Source organism: Pistacia vera, unplaced genomic scaffold (genome assembly GCF_008641045.1).
Source record: "Pistacia vera cultivar Batoury unplaced genomic scaffold, PisVer_v2 Contig1176, whole genome shotgun sequence".
NCBI lineage: Eukaryota > Viridiplantae > Streptophyta > Magnoliopsida > Sapindales > Anacardiaceae > Pistacia > Pistacia vera.
Genome location: NW_022195222.1, coordinates 233,657 through 261,284, shown reverse-complemented (window position 1 = coordinate 261,284; position 27,628 = coordinate 233,657). Strand labels below are relative to the sequence as shown.

At 35.2% G+C, this 27,628-nt stretch overlaps 4 protein-coding genes across 4 annotated transcripts; 1 reads left to right on the top strand and 3 right to left on the bottom strand.

Annotated features, from left to right (window-relative positions):
• Window positions 1–370: 370 nt before the first annotated feature.
• On the top strand, window positions 371–7,275 carry LOC116108369 (aminopeptidase P1). Its single transcript, XM_031394618.1, has 16 exons — window positions 371–559; window positions 643–706; window positions 791–930; window positions 1,300–1,584; window positions 1,720–1,842; window positions 2,143–2,400; window positions 3,034–3,120; window positions 3,276–3,343; window positions 3,617–3,683; window positions 4,511–4,645; window positions 4,769–4,849; window positions 5,567–5,621; window positions 5,794–5,898; window positions 5,994–6,065; window positions 6,477–6,601; window positions 6,937–7,275. Exons 1-16 carry the CDS (start codon window positions 404–406, stop codon window positions 7,090–7,092), a joined length of 1,977 nt encoding a protein of 658 aa, XP_031250478.1. The 5' UTR covers window positions 371–403; the 3' UTR covers window positions 7,093–7,275.
• Window positions 7,276–8,888: 1,613 nt separating this feature from the next.
• Window positions 8,889–10,862, bottom strand: LOC116108338 (UDP-glycosyltransferase 72E1-like). The gene has a single exon (XM_031394588.1). The coding sequence runs from the start codon at window positions 10,573–10,575 to the stop codon at window positions 9,076–9,078; it is 1,500 nt and encodes a 499-aa protein (XP_031250448.1). The 5' UTR covers window positions 10,576–10,862; the 3' UTR covers window positions 8,889–9,075.
• Window positions 10,863–18,054: 7,192 nt separating this feature from the next.
• On the bottom strand, window positions 18,055–19,917 carry LOC116108182 (UDP-glycosyltransferase 72E1-like). The gene has a single exon (XM_031394454.1). It carries the CDS (start codon window positions 19,838–19,840, stop codon window positions 18,386–18,388), a length of 1,455 nt encoding a protein of 484 aa, XP_031250314.1. The 5' UTR covers window positions 19,841–19,917; the 3' UTR covers window positions 18,055–18,385.
• Window positions 19,918–26,014: 6,097 nt separating this feature from the next.
• LOC116108347 (anthocyanidin 3-O-glucosyltransferase 5-like) lies at window positions 26,015–27,628 on the bottom strand. Its single transcript, XM_031394599.1, has one exon. The coding sequence runs from the start codon at window positions 27,526–27,528 to the stop codon at window positions 26,077–26,079; it is 1,452 nt and encodes a 483-aa protein (XP_031250459.1). The 5' UTR covers window positions 27,529–27,628; the 3' UTR covers window positions 26,015–26,076.

The following is a 27,628-nucleotide window of genomic DNA, read 5'->3' as shown; positions in this document are numbered from 1 at the left end:
TCTTTTTATTGGATTCATCTTATCAAAACTCTATCAATATATCGGTTTTAAATATTAAGTTTAGCATAAAAATAGATGAATTTATAATAAAAGGATTTTTCTGTCAATTTGTCCATCCAACAAGGTAAGTAATGGCAATAGGGTTTACTATTTTAGTTTAGGATAATATTATCTGTTCCTGTTGTAGAAAAGAGAGTTTATACAAATTTACGTAACATATATAACTGTAAGGTCACGTAAGGATTCATATAATATTAATATGATATTAAATTACCTAAATTCTATTACCTCAGGACATACTTTGTGGTGCCAGGTAAGTTTTGTACGAAGAGTTTTTGTATGAATACCATTGCCCTTTAGTAACTCACTCCACTTCAACACTCTCTATTGTTTCTCAATATCCATGACACAACAACAACTTCTCATCAAAACACTTAACCAGTTACGCAACACAACTACCAAAGACATGGCAGACATCCTCGTTTCTCTGAGATCTCTCATGTCTTCTTACAATCCTCCCTTACATGCTTTAATTGTTCCATCCGAAGATTATCACCAGGTTCTTTTTTTTTTTAATCTAAATTGTTAATATTCTAGTTTTTTTTTTTTTTTTAATCTAATGTTTTTATTGCCTTCTTGTAGAGTGAATATGTTTCTGCACGTGATAAACGCCGTGAATTCGTCTCTGGCTTCACCGGAAGCGCAGGTCAATTTGAATTCTTAACTATGATATTATTGTCTTTTGTAGATTTAAGGTAATACGAATCTGTTTTGATTATTGAAATTTCAGGTTTGGCGCTTATTACTATGAATGATGCGCTTTTGTGGACGGATGGACGGTATTTTCTGCAGGCATTACAAGAGCTCAAAGGTGAGTGGAAACTCATGCGAATCGGAGAAGATCCTCCTTTGGAGGTCTGGATGGCTGATGTAAGTCTCCGAAAATTTCTTTTATATCTAGTATCTTGCGGTATTATGTTTATTTTAAACTCTTATTTGAAGCTTGCAAGACCGGATTTTATTTGAATGCATTATGGTAGTTTGCACTGGTCAACCCTGACCTTGGGAGCACTAATTTGGCTCTAATCATCTGGTCAGTTGATTTGGTACCTTGTTCTGTAACAAGGTTTTTCAATAAATATCTCAGAACTGTTTCTTTCTTATGATAATTCTGGTTATTCTATTGTGTTGCTTTATTTATTATGCTTTTATTCTTATCTGTTGCTTTATTAATTTTGCTTATATTGCGATGCATGTTTCTGATGGTAAAAAGTGGATTTTGTGATTTGATTTTGTTAGAACCTGCCACATGATGCCGCCATTGGTGTTGACTCCTGGTGTGTGTCAATAGAAGCTGCACAGAGGTGGGAGCGTGCTTTTGCCAAAAAACAACAGAAGCTGGTTCAAACATCAGCCAATTTGGTGGATGAGGTTTGGAAAAATCGGCCACCAGCAGAAATCAATCCGGTTGTTCTCCATCCAATAGAGTTTACTGGTCAATCAGTTGCTGACAAGTTGAAGGACTTGAGGGAGAAGCTTGTTCATGAGAAAGCTCGTGGTATCATCATCACAGCTCTTGATGAGGTTTGTGTTAGAATTTGATAAGTGTTTTGGCAGTTAATTTTTTCTTTTGGTTGAAATTTCTAACTGCTGGACCTCCTCCATTTCTTCTGATTTGTTGTTTTTTCTTGCAATATAAGTCCTATTGTTGCTTTGCAGGTTGCTTGGTTGTATAATATTAGGGGAAGTGATATATCCTACAGCCCAGTTGTTCAGGCATTTGCTATAGTAACAACCAATTCAGCTTTTCTGTATGTGGACAACAAGAAAGTGTCCTCCGAGGTCAGTATCATGAAGTATTTAGATTTTGTGCACTTTCTTGCTGCCACTATTTACTGCGGTTGCTAATGTAGTGCATGTCATATTTCCAGTTTGATCTCGTGGGAATTTTTCTTTGCAGGAATTTTTCATTTTTTCCCTTCTTTTTATGCATTGGGTTAGTCAATGTTTGTGTCTCATGTTAGTGGTTAAAACCATGTGCAGACTTGTGCTATCCTAATCGGTAGATTTTAATTCTTGTATCCATACCGGGCAAGTATGACATTCACAGGTCAGACAGTAAGAAATTTGTTTTGTATGCAGGTATACTCTTCATTGAAGGAGAGTGGAATTGAACTTCGGGACTACAGTGCAGTGAGCGGAGATGTGGTTTTGCTTGTATCTGATCAGCTAAAATCTAGTTTGACTGATGTACAAGGAAATGGCGCAAAAGAAGCAGAAGGCAAAATTGATCTCATATGGGCTGACCCTCGCTCATGCTGCTATGCTCTATATTCAAAATTAAAGTCTGATAAGGTCTTTATGCAGCAGTCGCCTTTGGCTCTTGCAAAAGCTTTAAAGGTAGTACATGCTCTTTGTTACCTATGAGAATAAGTAATGCAAAAGATTGTTTTATACAAGATTGTTTTAGAAATATGTGGGGCTCTGTCTACTGCAAAGCTAAAGTGAATAGTGCTGAGTTTTTGATATAAAATGTCTTATTCATGATGTTTTCGATATCTGTTGCTTAATAATAATCTAAAAGAGCCCCTTATTTTAGCCATAATATGATTGCTGTGGGATTGCATTAAAGTTTTTACATCTTCCAGCCATCTTGATATGTACCTTTTTCTTGCTAATGCTGTATATTTGAAAAATGAAGGCTCTTAACAGCATAGAGTTTAGAAGTCAGATAGAGCTAATAAATTTGTATATGCCTTTTCAAGTTTTCTTCATATATTTTGTGATTTATGAAATATTGACTATTGACTTGTATGCTAAAAGAGGCCCTCTCAATTTTCTTTTTTCGCTTGGAGATTTCTGGTGTCTGTGTAATTAAATCTTAGATAATTTTATTTTTATTTTTTATTTTTTTATAGTCAATGTAATACAATTTTTTTTTTTTTTTATTTTTTTTTTTTTTATGGATTAGCATTGCAGCAAACCTTTCGGAAACTAATTTATTTTTACTGATTGATTTTCTTTTGAGTTTAGAACCCAGTTGAATTGGATGGGTTGAAAAAGGCCCACATTCGGGATGGTGCAGCTGTTGTGCAATATTTTGCCTGGTTGGATAAGCAGGTATATTGTTAAGTCTACATACTTTTTAACTTTTTATTCTCTCTTGAAATTGAATGAATATATTGACATGGTTTCTATTGTTTTCTCTCCCTCTCAGTATCAATACAAAATCTTAGGCTTGAAATTAAAGACCAAGCTTGTTCTGATTTGTACAGATGCAGGAGATTTATGGGGCTTCTGGTTACTTCTTGGAAGCAGAGGGAGGAAATAAGAAAAAGAATTCGTGAGTCTGCCTTTATTTTTTTATTTTCTCTGGACACAAGTATCATGTTTGTATTCCTAGTTTGTTTTTGCCTTTTCATTGATAAAATAAGTTTAAATCTCAATAACACATTTAATTACTTTGTCGTTATGGGATGCGTTACATTGGTTCTTTTGTTTTGTTTTTCTTCTTGGGCTGAGTACGTGATAGTTGCTTAACACATTTTGAGTGTTTTGAGCTTCACATATCACTCTGATCCACATTTTTTCATGTCAATGGAATGAACATTAACAGGGAATCCATGAAATTGACAGAGGTGACTGCAAGTGATAAGCTGGAAAGTTTTCGGGCATCTAAAGAGGTAAGATTTTTTTTTTTTTTTTTTTTTTAAAATATTATTCTGAAATATGTATACAAATAAATAAAGTTTAAAAAAAAGAAGGTTCATATAATGCATTAGACTGTATCAAACTTTTGAATCTTTTGGTTTTATTGTTTTGGCATTTTTGACATTGCAATAGGTCGATGTATTGCAACTTAAGAAATCAATGTGGGAGCTGAGAGAGAGCATCTAGGGTGTAGATAATATAGTGTATTAAAAAGTGCTATGACCATCTACACGTATTGTGCTGTGCCTCCTTTTCACACTCTTGTATAGGAATCAGAAGGGACTCTGAAGGCAAACTGTTTGAGATCAGTCATAAGTCAATCATATTATTTTTTTATCTTGTTGGTCAGATCTGATGAGCTTTATAGATTCTTTCTTGTATTTGTTACAAAGTTGTTAAGAGTTTGCTTGTGATATGTTTTGCAAACATCATATATGCACAGTGCACATACTAGGGATCATTTTTCTTGTTTATAAATTAACTTGCAAAGGACATTCTTTCATTGGAGCTCATGCTAGTCTATTTCTTTGGGTGTTAAAAACCAGATATATGCCACAATTGGGTCTTGGAAGTTTTTGATATCTTTGATCCAAGTGGAGTCATTGTATTTCATTATCTTATGGAGTTCTGTTACTCTTGCGAGTTATTTTATTTTAATCAAAGATAAGATTTTGTGTCATAGCATACTAAGGATGAGAATTGTATGTGGCATTTTTTTTTTTTTTTTTGTGTATTTGTTTTTTTATTTTTTATTCAAGATGATAGAAATAAATATTCTTTTTATGGGTTATGGTTGCAGCATTTTAGAGGCTTAAGCTTTCCTACTATTTCATCCGTTGGACCAAATGCAGCCATAATACATTATTCACCGGAAGCAGAAACATGCGCTGAGCTTGATCCAGACAGCATCTATTTGTGTGATTCAGGAGGACAGGTTTGTTAGTCTGAAATGGCTTATCTTGTAGCAAGTTATCAATGCAATGCTATATCTGCCGTGTTTTACCATTAAATTCCACTGCTTGTCTCTTTATTGATATTGTTGATGGAATCATTGAAGTATCTAGATGGAACAACTGATATTACTCGAACAGTTCATTTTGGAAAACCATCGGTGCACGAGAAAGCCTGCTATACTGCGGTAGGTTCCTTACTTTGGTCTCCTTTTTGGACAGGTTTTTTGCATTTTGAATTGGCCTAATTTTATAGCATGCATCTCAAAACATGGTTTAGTTCTTCTTTCATTTACTTCTCTTACATCTCGGTTTGTTGTGCTCATTTGGTTGGCCTGAAAAGGGAACCTTAGAAAGATATGTGGTGTTCTCCTTATAAATTTGGAATTTTTCTCTCCACAACAGGATACATATATGGGTAAATAATATTGCAATTTGCAATAATTAGCTTCATAATTGATTCAGTAATCAATGTTTACCAGCTTTTGCAATTTGTAACCACCTTCAGCATTGGCAAACCACTACCAAGACCACCAATTTATCACTACCAATCTAGGCACTAAGTCACTGCCCTGACAACTATTATGAAGCAGCATATAATGCAGTCTTTCACCACCTACTTTATGCTGCCTTTGCAGCAAGAATCTGATACACTTTCTGATAATGTTTATTTAATTGTTAATTCCTGTTAGTATTTGAAATTTAACCCCTTGTATTCGATCCAAATATATGTAAATTCTGCAGTTTTGTGTTGAATAGTCAATTTAGAAATCCACCGAAGTTATTTGATTGTCCATTTTTTTCTGCAAAGTCAAGCTTTCATGTCGTCGGTATTCCAACTTTCTCCAAAAATATAACAATTTTCGTGTTCCTTTTTGCGCCGGGATTTCCTGGACGTCATGCAGGTTCTCAAGGGACATATTGCTCTAGGAAATGCTCGATTCCCTAATGGAACCAATGGTATTAAGTTTTTCTCCTTCATCCGTTTCCATATTTAAATAAGTTTTTTTCACTATTTTTTAATTTTTTATTCTTTTATATGAGTGTAACTTCAGCAAATTTGGAGTTACGAGAGAACATTGAATCTGCATAATTAGATTCTTCTGATTGATTGCTTGACTGCTTTTTACAGGTAACACCCTTGACATTCTTGCTAGGATGCCTTTGTGGAAATATGGTCTTGATTACCGACATGGTACTGGTCATGGAGTTGGGTCTTACCTAAATGTTCATGAAGGTAAGCGGTGAATTCTAACTGCTTGCCTTTACTTATGTACTTGATTTTATTGAAAAGCCTAATTAGTTAATCTTTCTGTTGCAATGCCTGAGCAGGACCCCACTTAATCAGTTTTAGACCCCAGGCTCAACTTGTGCCTATTCAAGCATCCATGACTGCAACAGATGGTTAGTATGGTAGTGTTTTTGCTTTAATTGCAGTTATAGAAGAAAGTTTTCATAAAGTTTTAAATTATATTTGCTCAGAGTTCATGAGAATATATATATATTCAAACTATTATCTCTTTTGTTTTACTGGCTTTGAGGGGTCTTATAGCCAGATGCATGCTCATAAGGGTTTTTAGTGTAGGTTTTACCTTGGCCATTTACTTATCTTTTGAATTATTGCTCTAATGCTTATGTTTCTTGAACTTCTTCTCAGTCATGCATATACTTCTTGTTTCTGGCTAATGGCATCTTATCTTTGTCCTGAATGAGTTTGTGCCCTATTAGTTCTTTTAGTCTTTCCAAAAATGAAGGTTGTATTATTGTTGGAATCATTGGGATTTACTATTAATTAATTTGAACTTGCTTTCTCAGAACCTGGTTACTATGAGGATGGGAAATTTGGTATAAGGTTGGAGAATGTGCTTATAGTCAAAGAGGCGGATACAAAGTTCAATTTTGGTGACAAGGGTTACTTGGCATTTGAGCATATAACATGGGTAAGTTAATCATCTGCTTCTATTTTTCTATGCAAAGTAATCAAACGTTCTATATTTCTTTTTTATCATCGATAATCATACTTGATAATCTTTGTGCTTTGGGTATTCTTTAATTTGTTCTTTTCTCACTGGTCTTCAAATATAGATAGTGAGAAAAGCAGTTGTTGTTTCTGTTTCATGGCCTAGTTCATAATACGATTTGTAGATTTCTTGTCGAGTTTATATGATTTTACACATGTCAACATGCAACCACACGCACTGACGCACACACACGGTCATAGCCAAATGTAACTAGTGCCCTGTTTTTCTATGCTTGATGATTTTCTTACTTCCAGGCACCATATCAGACAAAGATGATCGACCTGAGTTTATTAACAACTGAAGAGATAGATTGGCTGAACTCTTATCATTCAAGGTGTAGAGATATTCTTACCCCGTACTTGGATGAATATGAGTTAGCGTGGCTTAAGAAAGCCACTGAAGCTGTATGAGCATGACCTTTTTATTCCTTGGAAGGTTAGCGCATTTTCCTCAGTTGTCCATTTCCGTTCTATTCTCTCTTTGAAAGAGAAGGACAAAAATATATATGTATTGATGTTATCGCTTGTTGCTCTGATCAATGACGAAATCATTTATCAAACCTCTTAATATATTTGATTGAAGTTATGTTTGTATGATCCATGTTTATTGGTTGATGATAGATTTTCTAACCGGATCGAAAACAGAATATAAATTTGGATAATAAAATGATATTTTAAAAATATGAGGATGCGAAAGTGTCATTATTTGGGTGAGAAAAGTTGTTTACTCTCAGTCTTTACATGTAACTGATTATTAAGTAATTATTAAGTAATAGCCCATTTAAGAGCAGGTGCAACAATTTTAGAGTTTCATCTTTAACCCAAAATACATGGTTATTTATTTTGTTTATCTTACTGAGTGTTTGTTTTGTTTATCTTATCATCCTGTATTAAAAATATTGATTTAAATTTTTGTCAAAGAGAGAGAAAAATATATTGGAAAGAGAAAATATAATAAAATATGTTAAAATATTAGTTTATATATAAAAGATGAGACTCATAACATATTAAAATATTTCATAAACGAACATGTATTATATTCATTTTCACCCAAAAGAAAATGCAAACGGTTGACGATAATGACTTGAGGTAGAGGAGCATTGAGGCATCAACTGTAAATTTAGATGGGAATATTTTTATTTTTATAAAATAGTTCATCACATTAATCCCCTTGAGTTACAATATAACAACAAAATTCTCTTTGAAGTTTCAGAAATAACAGAAGTCTCCCTTGACGTGTTAAAATAATTGGTAGGAAGGTTATTTGGTAATATATACCAACTCATAATAGTATAATTTTTTTTCTTTTTGGTGATCGGAGGTGTTCGAGCTAATTTGCGTTCATCTCAACTAATCCTTTAAAGCTTTGAAGTTGATGACTAGATAAGCCCTTCAGTAGCCACCTCTATTAACACCTGTGGGGACTTGAACTTAGGAGCTCATGAAACATAATAGTATAAATTTGAATGGTTCATTAATGGTAGAAAAATTTCTATTATTTTCGAAACCTTAAGAGGATATTGTTACTATATCTTATGTAATGTAGGGGATGAATGTTATTAACTCTTTATAAATTTTAAATTTGAAAAGAAGTTTTACCAATGCATCCTCTCAGGTTTTCATAAATTATCAAGTTACACCCCTGCCCTTCACATTTGTAAAGATTGTCACTTACCTTCCCTTAACTAAGGGCAAAAAACATAACTGAAAAACTGAAATTTCTGTAGTGTCCCTGTTAGGTTATTCCACCAATTATCCTCAAAAGCCATCTTCAATTCCCTACCTCTATCTCCCAACTCCCCCTCCAACAATCAACTAATTTATCATCTGAGATATAAAACATAACATATTATGAATTTATTATTTGAGCTATTGAGAGAAGAAATATTTATTTCTTTTTAAAATATTTTGCATGTGCAGAGCTTTATCCGGTTGGCTTTAATAGCAAATTCTCATTATGGCTACTTTTAATTTGCCTGGACACATCTTCTGTTATGCACTTATGCTTAAGAAAAATTCAATTTAATTTAATTTTCCAAAGTTAAATATTTGCTGGAATTTCAGGAATTTTATTTCCAAACTCAACAACATCTGCAATAAATCCAATTATTAGTCGAGTTACACGTAATTTATACATCTGGGTCAAAAAAAATAATCTATAGTAAACAAAACATGAACCTTTATGGACTGCATTCCACTACTTTACGGAAGAAAAGAGATGAAAATGGTCGAAAGTTCGTTTGACGGAAAATTATAATATTGTACAAATCCAACCGCAACAAGTGGTGAATTAAAAGGGTTAAAGCGCCAATAATAATAACATATATGTTATTAACTCAATTAAACCGTGGAAGCAATACTACATTTAAAAAAGCAGAAAAAAAAACAATACTCCTAGTTCGTAGCATATATTTCCATGGTACGCAGCTCATCATGGAGCCTTACCAAGCACCTTGAGCCTTTACCCTCAAGCATGTTCTGGCAGTGTTTGGTCATTTGGGACAGTGAATTATACGAGGAACCACCTTTACTCGAAGCTTTTTCAGCACTCAATTTTAATTCCTTCACCTTATTTCTTATTGCATGCCCTTCTTTGTCCACCATGATCTTTCTCACCATCATCTCGATCTCTTGTCTCTCCACCATACTCTCTGATGGCAACTCCTTTGAACGCACAGCCACCCCAAGCTCTTCTGTTAGCATCGTAGCATTCATTTTCTGCTCTGCATATAGTGGCCATGAAATCATCGGTATCCCATTGTTTATACTTTCCAGTGTGGAATTCCATCCACAATGTGACAAAAATCCACCAACTGATGGATGTTGCAAAATCTCTGCTTGAGGAGCCCACATGGGAAACACCAGTCCTATGTTGTGGGTTCGTGTCAAGAAACCATCTGGCAAGTAATCTTGGCTGCCGTCAGAATCATAACCTTTTCCCAAGGTTAAAAAGGACCCAGATATATCATTCTCCAATGGAGGGCGTACAACCCAAATAAATCTTTGTTGGCTTTGCTCTAGCCCCCATGCTAGCTCTATCATTTGTTTGGCTGGTAGTCTTCCACCACTTCCAAACGACACGTAAATCACTGATTCAGTGGGTTGCATGTCCAGCCAATCAAGAACTTTGCTCTCCAGAGCTTGTGGTGCAGCCTGTCTTACCAATGGACCGATTGGATAAACCGGAGCCTTAGCAATGCGTCCCAATTTAGTATTATCTCTCAAGGCTTCAAGTGTTGTGAACTCCAGTTCTTCCCATGTGTTTACAATGATTCCATCAGCCGCTGAAATCTCCATCCCCGCATGTAAAAATCCATCATACATCGGATCATTCGGGTCCAGAAAGGCTTCAAGGGTATCCTGGAACTCAACCGGTTTACAACCAGGGATTTTTAGCACCTGTTGCTGGTTAACATGTACAGCTAGCTCGTTCTTGTCAACTGCCGGAGCATATATTGTGACTGCAAGAAACCATGCATTAGAAGCGATGAACACGTACTTTAACATACCAAACTCATCAGCAACTTTCATAGCTTCAGTTCCAAACAAGTCGACAATCAGAGCCATTGGACGGAACTTCATTGCAGAGATGGTTGAGCGGAGAGCTGGTAAGGATTGATGCATCATAACCACAAGTTTGGTTACAATTGATGCATCTGGGTCAACAAGGCCGGAGATATCGGTAGTCGGAAGTAAGACGATGTTGAGGAAATCATGATTTTGAGAGTTGAGAAGTTGAGATAAGTGATCACTTGAAGTATCAGTGGCCAAAACAAATACGGTGACTTGGAGATTGTGATGAGTAACAAGGCGTTTGGCCAACTCCAGGACAGGAATAAGGTGCCCCATACCTGGGCTAGCTAATAAGGCTACATGTGGTTTAGTGATCTGCATAATGAGAGACTTTGAAAGGAATTGAGAGTACGTATAAGATTACTAAGAAGATAGCTAGTTCTGGTAGTGGTATGCTTTACTTGGGTAAGCCAAGATATTTTGCAATATTGCTGAAGGAAAGTATATATATAAAAAGAACAAGCCTTGATGTGTTATTTGTAAACCAATCTTGACCAAATTTAGTACGCTGTGGCACCGCGCTTCAACTTGTCCGCTGTTCGACACTGTGATAATTAAATTGGTGGTGCAAGTTGCCATGCCATACATACTGTCATGTGTTGGCCAAGGTTAGTTGTCAAATGAAGGATAACGGGATTAAAACCCGACAAACTCATAAAACGCCAAGTACAGTAATGGAGTGTGAGAAGAGTTGTTGCGTTACGACTGTTGACCTAGCCATTGGCATTTTACATGAGTCAGGATAAGGTTTATGACTTTATGTGTTCCTGACTTGTAGAATGTGAAGACAACTTTTATGCCAGCGCCCTCTAGTGTTACTTCTTTCCCACTCCCAAGAGCTAGTGCGAACGACTTGACGTTGCACAATAGAGGCTGCTCTGAAAATTTCAGATATTCGTCTAAATTAAGTTTTAAATTAATTTTATTTCTTTATTTTGTCTTTTTTTTAATATATAAAAGTACCAAAAAGTGAATTTAACTTGATAAATAATTTTTATAATAAACGAGAATATTGAGAAAATAACATCCATGTTGTCTACTTCAGACAATGAAAATACATGTATTTAGAAATAGCAGAAAACACAATATGAAATATATATCCATGATATCAATCTTATATCACTTTGCATATAAGTTTAAAGATATATATAGGATGTATGAAACATAAATTTTAGTAGTGTTTTGTTCTTCTACTCTTAAAGCACATGATGTTAAGGCCATATCAGTTTGACTACAGTAGAAAAGCTCATACAGATGTTCTGGTCATAATCTTGATTGGCGCCCTAAATTAATGTAATGCATGTAATATAACGTTTTGAGTTTTGACCTTTTGTTCTATAGACTACTAGGTCAAAACGTTTCTAGAGTCTCTCCTGGTAGTAATCTTTGCTTAATCGGTACTCTATCCTAGAACAAGCACTATTCCGAAATTAATTATCCAACTCCTTTAAATGCTTTAACTACAAAACAACTTATTCAAACTAAAGTTTCCAAAAGCGATCAGAATGTATGACAAATTTATTCTAGTTAAGCATGCAGCACAAACACTTGAACAGAATTTTCAATCGGTCAATCTCTATCTCATCCGCAACTGTTGGTTTCACGCATGATAATACTAAAGAAATTAGCAGTGCAACGTTAAAAGACTCCAATGACACTTTCATTAAATAATACGGAATCTCTATTACCATAGTCCATCCATATTCCATAATAATACATCAGAAAATAAAATTTGATGATGCGCTTGCTAACTAGCTGCTCATATATGGTTATCTATATTAAATAAAGTATTACCTGCTTTTGCACGAATACCATTTAGCAGCTACGAATTAGTTGCTGTGGTTGTGCATGGATGTTTTGGCAGTTCATCTTTGCTTGTGAAGTTCTTTTTGGAGTCTAGTATAAGGCCTTTAACTTAGGACACCTATCATATAAGGGTTTTGATCGATATGCCCATAACATGCACCAACAACCATCATGTGGGATACCAATTAAGTTTTAAATTTCAATACATGTTGGCAGTTTGCATTATTAAAAGAGGAATGTATTTTTTCATTATCACACTTGTTTTCCAAAGACCTAAACTGAAGTTGACCTATAGATTTGCTCAGCGTTTACGATATATGTTGCTAAACTAAGAATTCAGAGTCCTATTTTAGATAGAATAGAAAAAATCTAAGACATGGGGGCAATACCGCCACGGTTAGTGAAACATTCTTCAATTTTAATCAATCAACACCTTTACCAATTGTACAAATTTATGAATCAACACCTTTACTAAAGTTTTGAGAATTCATAATCCTTACATTAGAAGATAATCATGTACAAATTGTAAATCAATCTTTTATTCCATCAATCTTTCATTCATTTATTAATAAAGAAGTCTCACTTATATGACAAGACAATGATAGTATATATAAACATTTTGAAAAGTAATTAATACTCATTATATCTCCATAATTAGGTATATGAATATTTTTTCATTAATAAAAATTCTTTGTATCATTGAGGGTTTTTCCAAATAGGAAAAAGAAAAAAAAAATTATTTCTAGTTTTTCACTTGGTGGTGGTTATTAAATATGGTGATGAGAGGTTAGCGGCGAGGCTATGATGTGTGGGGTTTAGGTGGGTGGGGCGGGAAGACTTGCGAAGATCTTGGGTGGGGTGTGCTGCTTTGGGCTACATGTGGAGAGTACGTATGAGATTACTAAGAAGATAGCTGGTTCTGGTAGTGGTATGCTTTACTTGGGTAAGCTAAGATATTTTGCAATACTGCTGAAGGAAAGTACATAATAGAAAAAGCCTTGATGTGTTATTTGTAAACCAATCTTGACCAAATTTAATACGCTCTGGGACCGCCCTTCAACTTGTCCACTGTTCGACAGTGATAATTAATTTGGTGATGCAAGTTGCCATGCCATACATACTGTCATGTATTGGCTAAGGTTAGTGGTCAAATGAAGGATATAACGGAATTAAAGCCCGACAAATTCATAAAACCCCAAGTAATGTGACGGAGTGTGAGAAGGGTAATTGCATTGCGACTGTTGACTTAGCCATTAGCATTTTCCATGAGGCAGGATGAGGTTTGTGTGTTAGTCGTAAAATCGTATATCGTATCGTGTATCAAAAATTTAATTTTTTGAATCGTATCGCGTATCGTATCATATTATAGGATACATGTTTTTCAAAAAAATTAATAAAATAATAAATAAAATAATCAAAATTTTTTAAAAATTAATATCATCCCAAGATTAATTAAAGAATTTTGTTATATTATTGGTGCAAAATTATGGTATTACATAATCAAAATTAATTACAAAATTAAGAATCTATATCATTTTCTCTCAATTGTTTATATCATTTCCAAGATTAATGTCAATATCTATATCTCTACTTGTATTATTATTATCATGCAAAATGGACAACACAAGTTCCTCCTCACTTTCTCCATGCAAAATGGGTAAATTTGGGTAGGTTTTAGTGAACCGGGTTGGGTGACCCGGTTCCGACCCGATTTTTTTTGGAGGCATTTGGTCCAAGTTAATAAAGTCATATCGATTTGTATCGATATTTTTAAGGATACAAACGAATACGTATCGTATTATATGATACATATCAACGTATCGAAAGGTTTAGGATACACTCTCTGATACGTATCGTTGGCGACTTGTAACGAATCGTATCGTATGATACTTATCGGGTATCATAAGATACTAATAACCATATTACTGATTTTCTGTATAATATGAATTCAACTTTTATGCCAGCGTCTTCCAACATGGTTGTCAAATCGTGTATCAAAAACTTAATTTTTCGAATCGTGTATCACGTATTGTATCATATCGTATTGTAAGATACACCTTTTTAAAAAAATTAATAAAATAATAAAAATTTTCTAAAAATTAATATCATCCCCAAGATTAATTAACGAATTTTATGATATTATTGACTTTAAATTATGGTATTACATAATCAAAATTAAGAATCTATATCATTTCCTCTCAACCATTTATATCTCCACTTATATTATTATTATCATGCAAAATAGGAAATACATCTTCCTCTTCACTTTCTCCATGCAAAATAGGTAAATTTAGGCAAGTTTTAGTGAACCGGGTTGGCTGACTCGGATTTTACCCCAATTTTTTTTTGGGCTTTCGACCTAAATTAATAAAGTCATATCGATATTTTTAAGTATACGAACGGATACGTATCATGTCATATGATACATATCAATGTATCAAAAACTTTAGGATACACTCTCTGATATGTATCATTAGCGACTCATATCAAATCGTATTATAAGATACATATCGCAAATCGTAGGATACTAAGAACCATGTCTTCTAGTGTTACTTCTTTCCCACTTCCAAGAGCTAGTGCGACCGTCTTGACTTTGTGCAATAGAGGCTGCTTTGAAAATTTCAGAGGGGAAAATAACGCTTGACGAGAAGCAAGGTTTTGAATGCAAGATCAGAACTGGCATATGCGTGATTACAGATAACCAGCAATCAATGGATAATGAATGCAGTAAAGTAAATGGCAAAAAGGATTTTAAAGTGGTTCGATGAGATGAACTCTAGAGCCTTCGTCCACTGTTCTTTGTATTTGCTGTGAGAGTTTACAATAGTAATTCTAGAAATATTTTTCAACCCCTTCCTCATCGTTTGAGAGGGTTTATATATAGAGTTTGTACAAAGGAAATAGCGAAAATAAAAGGATTACAATTAAATTGAAATGCAACTCCGATATTCTCATGATTGGGCACTGTGATTGTGCAAAGATTATTGTCAATCTGATCATTCCCGAGATATTTGGGATCTGAAGTTATCTGTGAATTGGTTGAATGATCACTCGGATTGTTTGTGACTAGCTTGTGTGAGGTCGAGCTATAGCTCAACGAACTTATGCTTGGTCAGACAATCGGTGGAGTGAAGCTGATTCTAGATCGAACTATATCCTCGCGATGCTCCGAGCTTAGTGGAAAAATCATACAGAATACTCCTTATAGTAATCTTTGCTTAATTGGTACTCTATCCTAGAAGAAGCACTATTCCGAAATTAACTTTCCAACACGTTTATATGCTTTGACTACAAAACAACTTTATTCAAACTAAAGTTTCCAAAAGCGATCAACATGTGTTGATGGTGGTTTTTGACACTAACTAATTGACACGTGCGTAACGTTGATTGGTCAAGAGACACACGTGATTATGAATAAAACGTAAAGTAAATGCAATGAGAGCCTTTTAAAGTGGTTCGGATGCTAAGGTAGCAAGTCCTACGTCCACTGATTTGTATTAATATAGTGGGTCAGATCGCAACAGCGGACTGACTTACAAATGATTGGCAAAAAAAAAAAAAAAAAAAAATACAAAGTATTGAGAGAGAGAAGAGAGCTAATTTCTAGTGTAAAATGTTGAATCCCCTTAATAAGGGGTCTTCCTCTTTTTATAGTGAGGTGAGTGCAAGAATCATCAATAATCCATGGATTGGTGTGAATGTCAGGAGTAAATCTGCTTTATGTCACATTTCCCACCTTCCAAACTGATTTTACGCGATTTAGAGCAAAGAAAAGGACACGTGGGAGCTCCATAGCTATTGGTAGGTCTGACGTGTGTTTACTGTTCTGACAGGAGTAGGTACCGCCCCCCCCCCCCAATCACGTGATTTCCTATGTCAGTCCTTGATTTTCCAGTAGTAACAGCATGTATCACAAATTTATTCTAGTTAACACTTGAACAGAATTTTCAATCGGTCAATCTCTATCTCATCCGCAATTGTCGGTTTCACACATGATAAGACTAAAGAAATTAGCATGCAACTTTGAACAACTATAATGTGTAGTGCACGTCGATCGAAGACTCGAGTCTCGGAAGAACGAAAACCTCTCTTGTAAGAGTTACAACAATTCTTGCTTAAGATCCTGTTTAAACAATACTTTCATTAAATAATACGGAATGTCTATTACCATAGTCCATCCATATTCCATAATAATACATCAGAAAATAAAATTTGATGATCCGCTTGCTACCTAACTGTTCATATATGGTTATCTATATTAAATAAAGTACTACCTGCTTTTGCGCGAATACCATTTAGCAGCTACAAATTAATTGTTGTGGTTGTGCATGGATGTTTTGGCAGTTCATCTTTGCGTGTGAAGTTGTTGTTTGGAGTCTAGTAAAAGGCCTTTAACTTAGGACACCCTATCATATAAGGGTTTTGATCGATATGCCCATAACATGCACCGACAACCATCATGTGGGATACCAAGTTTTAAATTTCAATACATGTTGGCAGTTTGCATTATTGAAAGAGGAACGTTTTTTTTTTAATTATCACACTTGTTTACCAAAGACCTAAACTGAAGTTGACCTATAGAGCTATATAGCAACTACTCAAAAAATAATATTAATGATAATAATAATGGATTTGCTCAGCGTTAACATTTAAAATTGAATTTTCTTTTTTCTTTTATTCATTTATTAATAAGGAAATCTTACTTATATGACAAGATATATATATAAACATTTTGAAAGGTAATACTCATTATATCTCCCATAATTATATATGTGAATATTTTTGCATTAATAAAAATTCTTTGTATCATTGAGGTTTGTCCAAATAGAGAAAAAAAAAAAAATTCTAGTTTTTAAGTTGAGGGTGGTCATTAAATTTGGTGATGAGAGGTTAGCGGCGAGGCTATGATGTGTGGGGTTTAGGTGGGTGGGGCGGGGAGACTTGCGGAGATCTTGGGTGCGGTGTGCTGCTTTGGGGTGACTCTATTGCGTCAGGTTGGTGCTGCCGTGTTTGTATGGCGAGTTCATACTTACTATATTTTTAAATTTATTAGGTTTTCAATAAAATAAAAATAAAAAAATGTTTTTAAATTTATTTTGTATTAGAATATTTTTTTTTTTTGGTAAAAGACGAAGAGCCTGTTTGTTTTGTTATTTTGGATAGGATTTTGAGAATAATATTAGGTAGTTGAATAGGGGAGTATTACGAGGTAAAATTTAAAAATTAACAAAGAAACCCCCTAGGTTTGCTAATCTAACTAAACACCCCAATATATAAAAAGTTTATAAAATAACAAAAACACCCCCACCCACCCACAGTGCCAGATTCCGGCCACCACCGTCGAAATCTAGCTGAAAAATGACGTTACGACGCAGACCGGTCAGATCTAGCGAGTAGGGTGTCGATATGGCCTTTTCCGGCTAGATCCACCACAGATCTATCTGGAAAAGGCCATATCGACAGGTAGATCTGGCCATTGATGACCGTAAAAGTCCAGATCTGGCAGTCAGAGACGGCCAAAGATATGGCCGTCGTTGTCAGTAAACGATGGCCATTTATTTGGCCATCAGATCTGGTATTTTTCGGTCAGATCGGTGAATTATCGGCCAGTTTCGGTCGTTTGTAGGCCGTTATGACAGATTCCGATTACCACTGACGGTGGTTGCTGGAATCTGGCAAGTATGGGTGGGTGGGGGTATTTTTGTTAATTTTTAAACTTTTTTCTAGGGGTATTTATGAAATTAATAAACTTAAGGGGTCTAAAAGTAATTAAAAAATATACTAATATTTCTTAAATAATTAAACAAACAAATATTTTGGGAATAAGATTGAGAATATGGATTGGAATATTAAACCAAACGCACCCAAAAATACCTATACATCGTTTAATAATGGATAATACTATAATAATAGTTGTCTCACACTGACAGGGACTATTATGTCATTTACTAATTCCAGTGGATGAAATATATTTTCCCAAAACCTCAGGAATATAAATGTAATCAACCGAATAGGCATATCAGATTTTGCCTTTTTGGTGTTCTGCTCGGAATCTGCCGCCCTTTAATTTGGCATATAACTTGATTTGTACAATATTTGCCTCCATTTGCAAAGCGCTACATAACAAATAAGTACTTGACGACAAGCTTCGTTAATTCTAATCATACTTAATTAAGATAAACACAACATCTTTTATTCATGAACGTCACATCCATTTCCTTCTTCCCAACAAAATACATAACATAACAGTCTGCATAAGACCAAATCAAACAGCTTCTTCAACGCAACACATCATGTAGTTAACAAATGAATTTCTTTGAATGGTTCATGCACCATGGGCCCTTGCTACCAGGCCTTGCAAGCTTTTCTCACAATCTTCGGCAACTCGTGACAATGAATTGTAGGAGGAACCACCTCTACTCAAGGCCTTTTCCGCGCTGGATTTTAGTTCCTTTACTCTGCTTCTTATTTTATTTCCTTCTTCTTCCACCATAATACTTCTCACCAGCGTCTCTATCTCCTTTCTCTCCACTATACTCTCCGTCGGCAACTTCTTAGATCTTATAGCCACCCCAATATCTTCTGTGAGCATTGTGGCATTCATCTTTTGCTCTGCGTAGAGTGGCCAAGTTATCATTGGCACCCCATTCACTATACTCTCTGTTGTTGAATTCCATCCACAGTGCGATAAAATTCCACCAACCGATGGATGCCTCAAGATCTCTGCCTGTGGAGCCCAGTCTGGGATCACTAATCCTAGTTTTGAGTTGCGTGTCAAGAACCCCTCAGGCAAATAATCCGGAGTGTCATCTGATCCTTTTCCTACACTGAAATAGGCCCCAGTTACATCATTTTCCACTGGAGGGCGTATCACCCAAATAAATCTTTGTTGGCTTAGCTCCAAACCCCATGCCAGCTCGGTCATTTGTTTAGCTGATAAGGTGCCTCCACTTCCGAATGACACATAAATCACTGATTCAGTTGGTTGGTTGTCTAGCCAATCCAATACAGGATTCTCCAAAGCTGGTGATTTCACCTCTCTCACTAATGGACCAATTGGATAAATCGGAATCCTGGTGACCCGGCCTAACATCTTGGTATCTCTCATGCTTTGAAGTGTTTTGGCCTCCAAGTCCTCCCAGGTGTTGACCAAAATTCCATCAGCCGCCGGTATTTCAAGCCCTATACGTAGATACTCCACATACAACTCATCGTTTTTTACCAAAAAGGCCTCCAGGGTATCCTCAAAGCGAACCGGTTTGCAACCTGGAATTATTAGCGGTTTTTGTTGGATAATGTGCTCATCTTCCTGCTTCCCATCAATGGTAGGAAAATATGTTGTTGCTGCAAGAAACCATGCATTAGAAGCAATTAACACGTAGTTTAACATGTTCAACTCATCAGCCAACGGTAAAGCTTCTGTTCCAAACAAGTCTACGATGAGAACCGTGGGACGAAGCTTCAATACCGAGATTTGGGATCTGAGGGCTGGTACGGACTCACGCATCATAACGATAATTTTTGTTACTATTGATGCATTAGGGTCAACAAGGCCTGAGATATCGACGGGCGGGAGTGAGACAACATTGAAGATACTTGACTTGGGGAAGTTTTGAAGCTGGGACTCAAGAACTGAGGGCTCAGCTCCCACAACGAAGATGGTTACTTGGAAATCAAGTTGAGTTACAAGGCGTTTGCCTAGCTCAAGCACTGGGACGAGGTGTCCTATCCCAGGGCTAGCAAGTAGTGCTGCATGAATTTTTGTTGTTTGCACCTCCATAGAGTTGGAAGTTAAGAGTTTCAGAGGGGAAAATAACGCTTGACGGGAAGCAAGGTTTTGAATGGCTTCGTTCAGATGCCAAGTTCTAAGAGATATTTATAACTGAAGTTATTGCTTTAATGGTGCCTATGAATTCGTCAATCTGCCTGAATATTTAATTATTTATTTAAAAAATATATGTTTTTTATATACAATTTATGTTACGATCTTTTATTAGAAAAGAAAAAAAAAAAAAACTTTGTCTCTTTTACAAATTACAGTACATGTGTCATACACGTTACCACTATCACTATTTTTATGCGTGGAACGTAAAAATTGAACTTCTTTTGAAATTTCGTCTGAGACTAATTCAATACAACTGTTCCCTGCCGTGGGCGCGCCATTACCATTTACCACTTACCCACATTATAAAGCCAGCACAATACCTAAATTATTAAAGGATGACTGTACCGCTTCATCACAATGTTATATTATAAATATCACTATAGCTTTTTTTTTTTGGGGGGGGGGGGGGGAGGGATTTTATATATTCTGGTTTTAGTTTATAAGTAATAAAATTTATAATTTTTTTATTATAATAATGGGGGGGGGGGGGGGGGGGGGGGGGGGGGGGGGGGGGGGGGTGGGGGGGGGGGGGGGGGGGGGGGGGGGGGGGGGGGGGGGGGGGGGGGGGGAGGGAATCTCCGTTTATATATTCTGGTGTTTAGTTTATAAGTAATAAAATATTATAAATTTTTTTTATTATAAATAATATTTACTATTAATAATGTGAGGGATAATCCGATACCCTTTCCCATCCCTAAGATTAAAACATTAGCAGGATAATCTGATTTTTCTATCAATTTTATCCTTAATTAAAAATCATTTCGGACACAATTGCCTTCAAATGTCTATCAAACAACAATTACCTAACCCCTTTACATTTGAGAAATTAGCCAAAACACCCCAGCAAAAAAAATAAAATAAAATAAAATAAAAGTTAACAAAATACCCTTAGCCACCCAAGACTACCACCAACCATGACTCACCACCACCGGCTGCCGGCGTTAGTCACCGTAATGGTGCACGATTTGTGGGATCTGGCCGGTCATGCACCAGAAATGGTCATACCTGACGTTTCTATGATCGTTTCATGGCCATGAAACGACCACAAATCTGGTTGTGAAATGGCCATAAATCTAGCCATTTTTCGACCGTGGATTTATGATCCATGACCATTTTCGGCTTTGCTAGCGCCTTGTTAACCATATACGATCAGTCGTGCGCCATTCTATCGACTGCCAACAATAGTGGCTAGCTGCCGGCAGTGGCTTGGGGTGGGTGTGGATGATTTTACTACAAATTAAAGTTTTACATGGCTAGAGTGTTTCAGCAAAATTTCAAATGTAAGGGGTTAAAAGAAATGATTCAAAAAATAATAATAATAAATACTATTAATATTAATATTTAAAAAGGAGGGCAATTTAGTAATCTATATAATATACTCACCCATTTGTCCTCTCAACCAAACATATTATTTATCAATTTATTCAAACTAACCAAACACATTTTTTAAACATTCCCAATAATCTTCAAGGTGATATTTCTTTCTATTAATATAAAACATTATATGATCTAAACGCCCCAATATAATAGAACCAACTATTTTTTTTTTTTTTTAAATTATACAAACTGATGAAATATGAATGTCATGATTGTGGTTAATCACTAAGATTACACCAATCACCCAAAACCACTCAATCAATCAATTCATTGATTGATTGTAATTACATTATGTTGTTTCCTTATTGCATAACTTAACTTTTGTATAAATAGGTGGTATATTCACAGTTTAAAATAATTCAGTACGATACAATTGAATTCATCTAAAGATATCTCTCGATCATATTTCAACCTTTTAAATATCTCTCTTGCCCTCTCAAAGATATCTTTCGAACATACTCTAACTTTCTTTAAATTGTCTTTCTTACCCTCTCAATTCTGACATACTAATCCTTGCTTAATTAGATCATTACTTATCTACATACTACATACTTTTGACCTTAATTAAAAACAAAATGACGATACATTGATTTAGATCATTACTTAGTATTATTAATTATGTGATGGAATGTTTTGACCTTTCGAAACTTTTGACCTTAATTAAAAACAAAATGACGATACATTGATTTAGATCATTACTTAGTATTATCACTTATGTGATGGAATGTTTTGACCTTTCGAAACTTTTCTACATACTACAAGGTTGAAACGTTTCTAGAGGCTCTTTTGAGTCTCGAGTTTCTTCTGAATTATCACAAACATATTCTAATATTGCATGTAGCACAAACACTTTAAACTGAGTTTCCAATCTGTCAATCTCTATCTCATCCGCAATTGTCGGGTGTCTTGCACGCATTATGAGAGAAAAGAAATTAGCGGTTCAACGTGGAACAAACTCTGATATTGGAAAGCACAGTCTTTGTCGTGTTTCCTTGGATCGAAGACTCCGTCTCGGGAAGAAGAAAAACCTCTTTTAAGAATTAAGAGTCACATGGATACTTGATGAACAACCTATAAGACAAAATCCCTCTCATGTAGAAATACTCCTAAAGCTTACATACTTCCATTCTAACTTAAACGGGTTAAACCATTATTTTCTATGTAAAAATCATACGAGGATATAGGATCTTGATTCTGAGCTACTAAAGATCTTATCACATCTATATCTTAATATAATGTATAATTATGATTTTTTTTCTTTTATATTGAGTATTAAATAAATATTACCTTGGTCCGTCGCCATTCCAGAATAATATACTAGAAAAAAAAAAAAAAAATGATGGTCCATTTGTTAGCTAGCCCTTCATACATGATTATCTATTTTAAATAAAGATAATCTAAATTAGCAGTTTGACTAGTGGCAGTATTACCTGCTTTCGCATGATCAACAATTTGCAGCTATTAATTAATGTTGTGGTAGTCCAAGTATGTTTTGGCGGTGTATGGTAACTGCCGTTCACAAATATCGGCTTGATAGGGAATATATATATTGTTAAGCAAAATAAAATTAATTAGGACCTTTTAAAATAGTAAATGAAGTCTTCGATATAGGCATCATGTGGGAGGCCATGTTTTAAATTCAATACACGTTGGCAGTTTGCATTATTTAGGGAGGAATGCCTTTTTTATTACCATTTATTTACCCAAGAGCTAAACTGAAGTTGACCAATAGATTTATATAATAATTAACCAAGAAAAAAAAAATCGAAATAATGGATTTGCTCAACGTATTACATATATTTTGTTAGAAAAAGATTGGATGGTTGTTCCAACATCCAATCTCATTTTATTAATTAACATCAGGTTTCTGAGTCCTTTTGAGACAGAATAAAAAAAATAATCTAGACTATAAGTGGAATACCCGTATAGTTTGGATTAATTGGAGGTGGATGTAACCTTTTGTGATTTTATTAATCAATCAACAACGTAATCCTACCATTGTTTTTAGAAACTCACCAAAAACGGAAGAGGACTATTGAGCATTATCAACTTAACTAGTGTTCACACTTCACAGTGCTCTTGTAATCTGTGATCAACTGATCATCTTCTCCGTTGATAGATGTCATGTTTCAATGCTTCTATTGAAGTCACCGAATTCCACAAAATAAAAAGAAAAACGAGCTGTCAGCCGCCAGCTGATGGTATTACTCCTTGGCTAAAACCTCATGAACTCCGTCCTTGTTTCGGTGCAAAAATAATAAATAACAGATGTCGGCACAAAAGAATTAAAAAAAAAGCTGGCCGCATCAATGACGTATATATTTAAGATCATTAATGGAGTTGTACTTTGAATAACATATATACATATGGCGGCTTTCAAGATTGTCTAGGCGTTGGAATATTGAAAATATCAAATTCATAACAATGTTTCAACTCTGGCAACATTATTATTTAGAGTAAACGACTTCTTCCCACTCAAGGTATTAATGGCAATTTTTCACCCAAAATATTTTAAAATATCATTTTTTCACCCAAAATTTACAATTTGTTAATACTCAAATCAGATTCTGATTGCAAAAATTCTCTTTGCCATCATCATTTAAACCTTTGGTCTCTTCTCTACAAAACTCTTCTCACTCTGACATCTGATTTCTCGTCGATTATCGATCACCACAAAGCTAAAATTTTCTATTCTTAGTTGATTTTTAACTAATTTCAATAGCAAATATTTAATTGGTCACCACCATTTGATCTATTAGTCTACGCTCTATAAAACCCCTTTTACAGTGGCTCTTGGAAACTCACTGAACGTTGACTGAGAAAGTGAAGTGTATTTTGAATATTAACGTAATACAAATTTTGGATGAAAAAATAATATTTTGAAACTTTTTAGGTGAAAAAGTATCATTAAAACAAACCTTGGATGGGAAAAAGTGTTCTTATTATTAATATTATCTCACTGTCCTCTTCATTTGGTCTACTTAAAAGATCCAACCTTCGAAAGAAACCTGGAAAATACAAGTCAATGGTATATACGTCCCGATCAGTAAAACTATAAAAGGTCAAGTAAACCAAGCGCATGGGTGATGCCATAACCTATTGTTCACGACAAGCTAATTAATTTTCATAACCAAAATTTATTGACTAAATTAAGTTTTCCTGATCTATCATACATAATGTTTTTACTACAAATATATACGTCTTATTGACTTTCGATATAGATATTGTTTTAAATATCGTTAATTTTGTATGCATAAAATATTATCTCTTTGAATGTTTAAGATTTTCTATATATATTTATATATATAGTCTAATTTAAAATACCCCTTCTAAATTGAATCTATGGCTTGGTGCCTTGGTCTATTGTTAGGATTCTTAAAAATAGGAAACACGCAAAAGAGCAAAGCAGGGCAATTTTCCAATTATTTAATTTTTTATATTCATTTATTTTTTTATAAACCTCAACTAAACTCGGAAATTTATTGAAAGTTAAAAGAATAAGTGACACATAGACAGAGGGCCCACTGAGCCTAATGAAGCCTTCAAAGAGAGTTGTTATATGAGCCCAAGGAAGCCTTCAAAGAGAAGTTTTATATGAGCCCAAGAAAGCTCCTTAACCAATAAACATAGGTCAGTTGTTACTGTTATATGAACCCAATGAAGCCAGAAGCCCTCCATTTAAGATTGGGAAAAAAAAATCATTCATCAAAACATAGAATAAGGTATAATATCAATAGCTTAATTAATTAAATATTTAGAATAAGAAGTAAATAATGAGAATTTCATTAAATAATGTTCCACGCGAACATTTATAAATGCATGCAATCAAAGTAGTGTAGATATTTAATATTTAAAATGATAGTTGAAAGAGTCCATGCCAACAAAAACGTGTCGTTTTGGTTGACAATTTAGAGTGATACCGCAATGACGTCCCTGCAGCCGACGATCATCGTCCTTATCCCAATAAAATGACAATGAAATTGCAAATGTCCACTTTGTAAAGGACGAATTTAGTTGTGCAGATTGACCTTGACTTATTCATATGAGTTATGTTTTTGTAAAATTTAGTTGTGCAGATTGACCTTGACTTATTCATATCAATTATGTATTTGTAAATATCAGATATCACATGCAACATCCATCGTTAAAATATACAACTAATTATCTCTGACATAAATACCAACAGTCAAATTTTTGCGAATTAATTACAACGTTTCACATGAACTGGAGATTCGCTTGGACAGTCACACAGGTCGACTAGTCTTCGTCAGAAACAAAAACATAAAATTCTTTAATTTATATTTTTATATTTTTGAGATAGGGGATTTTGGATGTATTATTTAAAAGGTTTTCAATTCAAGTTTTTTTTTGGATGTTAATGGGGGTAGTTACTGGAATTCTTATCCGGTTGATAATTTTAGAGTCTTAAAAGATTAATTGAAGTACCCATAAACTAGTTTGAACACTCTTGATAAAAAAAAAAAAAAATGCATACACCATATAATTAAACTTACTGGCAACATAAATAAAGGAAATACTAGTTAGAAGTACCTTAATTGGTAATTGAGAGATTTTTTAACCAAAAAAATATATAGAATCACGACGTACTTTTGCATTGTAACACTAGATGTCATTTCATTATTGCATTTATTAACTTCCAAATACATTTAGTACAAAGAACTATGAAGTGGCAAATTTATTCAATTTTGGTACGCGGACAACGTGGTAACCCATTCAAGTCTAGATTTTTCGTTTTAACCACCTTTAGCTTTTACTTCCAAAGTTTGGAGGAAACTCTGGAAGCTATTGGCCAGTTGGGAAAGTGAATTATAGGAGGAACCACCTTTACTCGAAGCTTTTTCACCGCTGAGTTTTAGTTCCTTCACCTTATTCCTTGTAGCATGCCCTTCTTTGTCGACCATGATCTTTCTCACCATCATCTCTATCTCATGTCTCTCCACTATACTCTCTGACGGCAACTCCTTTGAACGCACAGCAACCCCAAGCTCCTCTGTCAGCAACGTAGCATTCATCTTCTGCTCTGCGTATAGTGGCCATGCGATGATTGGGACCCCATTAGTTATACTTTCTATTGTTGAATTCCATCCACAGTGTGACAAAAATCCACCGACAGATTGATGTCCCAAGATTTCTGCTTGAGGAGCCCACATAGGTACCACCAGTCCTACGTTTTCGGTCCGGGTTAAAAACCCATCCGGTAAGAACTCCTGAACACTGGAAGAGTTTATCCCTACAGAGAAAAACGACCCCGATACATCATTCTCAAACGGGGGACGTACCACCCAAAGGAATCTTTGTTGGCTTAGTTCCAAACCCGATGCCAGCTCTACCATTTGTTTTGCTGATAATGTTCCACCACTTCCAAACGAGACATATATTACTGATTCTCTAGGTTGCTTGTCCAACCAATCCAGTACTTCCTTTCTCCAAATCGGTGGTTGAACCGATCTTGCCAATGGACCAACAGGATAAACAGGTGCCTTGCAGACGCGTCCCAGCAAATTAGAATCTCTCAGGGCTCTTAGTGTTTTGGGCTCTAAATCCTCCCACGTATTTATTATAATTCCATCGGCTAATGCCATCTCCATTGATGCATGCATAAATCCATCATACATGGGATTCTCAAAGGCCGGAAAGACCTCAAGGTTATCCTCGAACCGGATAGGCGTGCAACCAGGGAGTTTTAGCGGTTGCTGCTGGTAAACGTGTTCAGCTAACACCTTTCTATCAAGTTCTGGAGCATATGCTATAACAGCAAAAAACCAGGCATTAGACGCAATGAATACGTACTTCAACATCTCAAATTCATCAGCAATCGCCATAGCTTCAGTTCCAAACAAGTCGACAATCAGAGCCGTCGGACGTATTGTCATTGCAGAAATCGCAGATCGGAGGAGTGGCAAGGACTGATGCATCATAATTACAATCTTTGTTGATATTGATGCTTCCGCATCGGCTATGCCAGAGACGTCCACTGACGGGAGTAAGACGATGTGGAGGAAATCTTGATTTTGTGAATCCAGAAGTTGAGATAACTGTTCATCTGAAGTGGCAGGAGCCACAATAAAGATGGTGACTTGGAGGTTGTGAAGGGTAACAAGGCGTTTTCCAAGCTCCAGAACAGGAACAAGATGTCCCATGCCGGGGCTTGCAAGTATGGCTGCATGTGGTTTCGCGATTTGCATTGTGCAAGACTTTGAAATGGAGCTGGGACCAACGGAACTTCAATTGAGATTTTTAGAAGCGGTTACTTGAGTAAACGATGTGGATAAATGTAATTGTTAG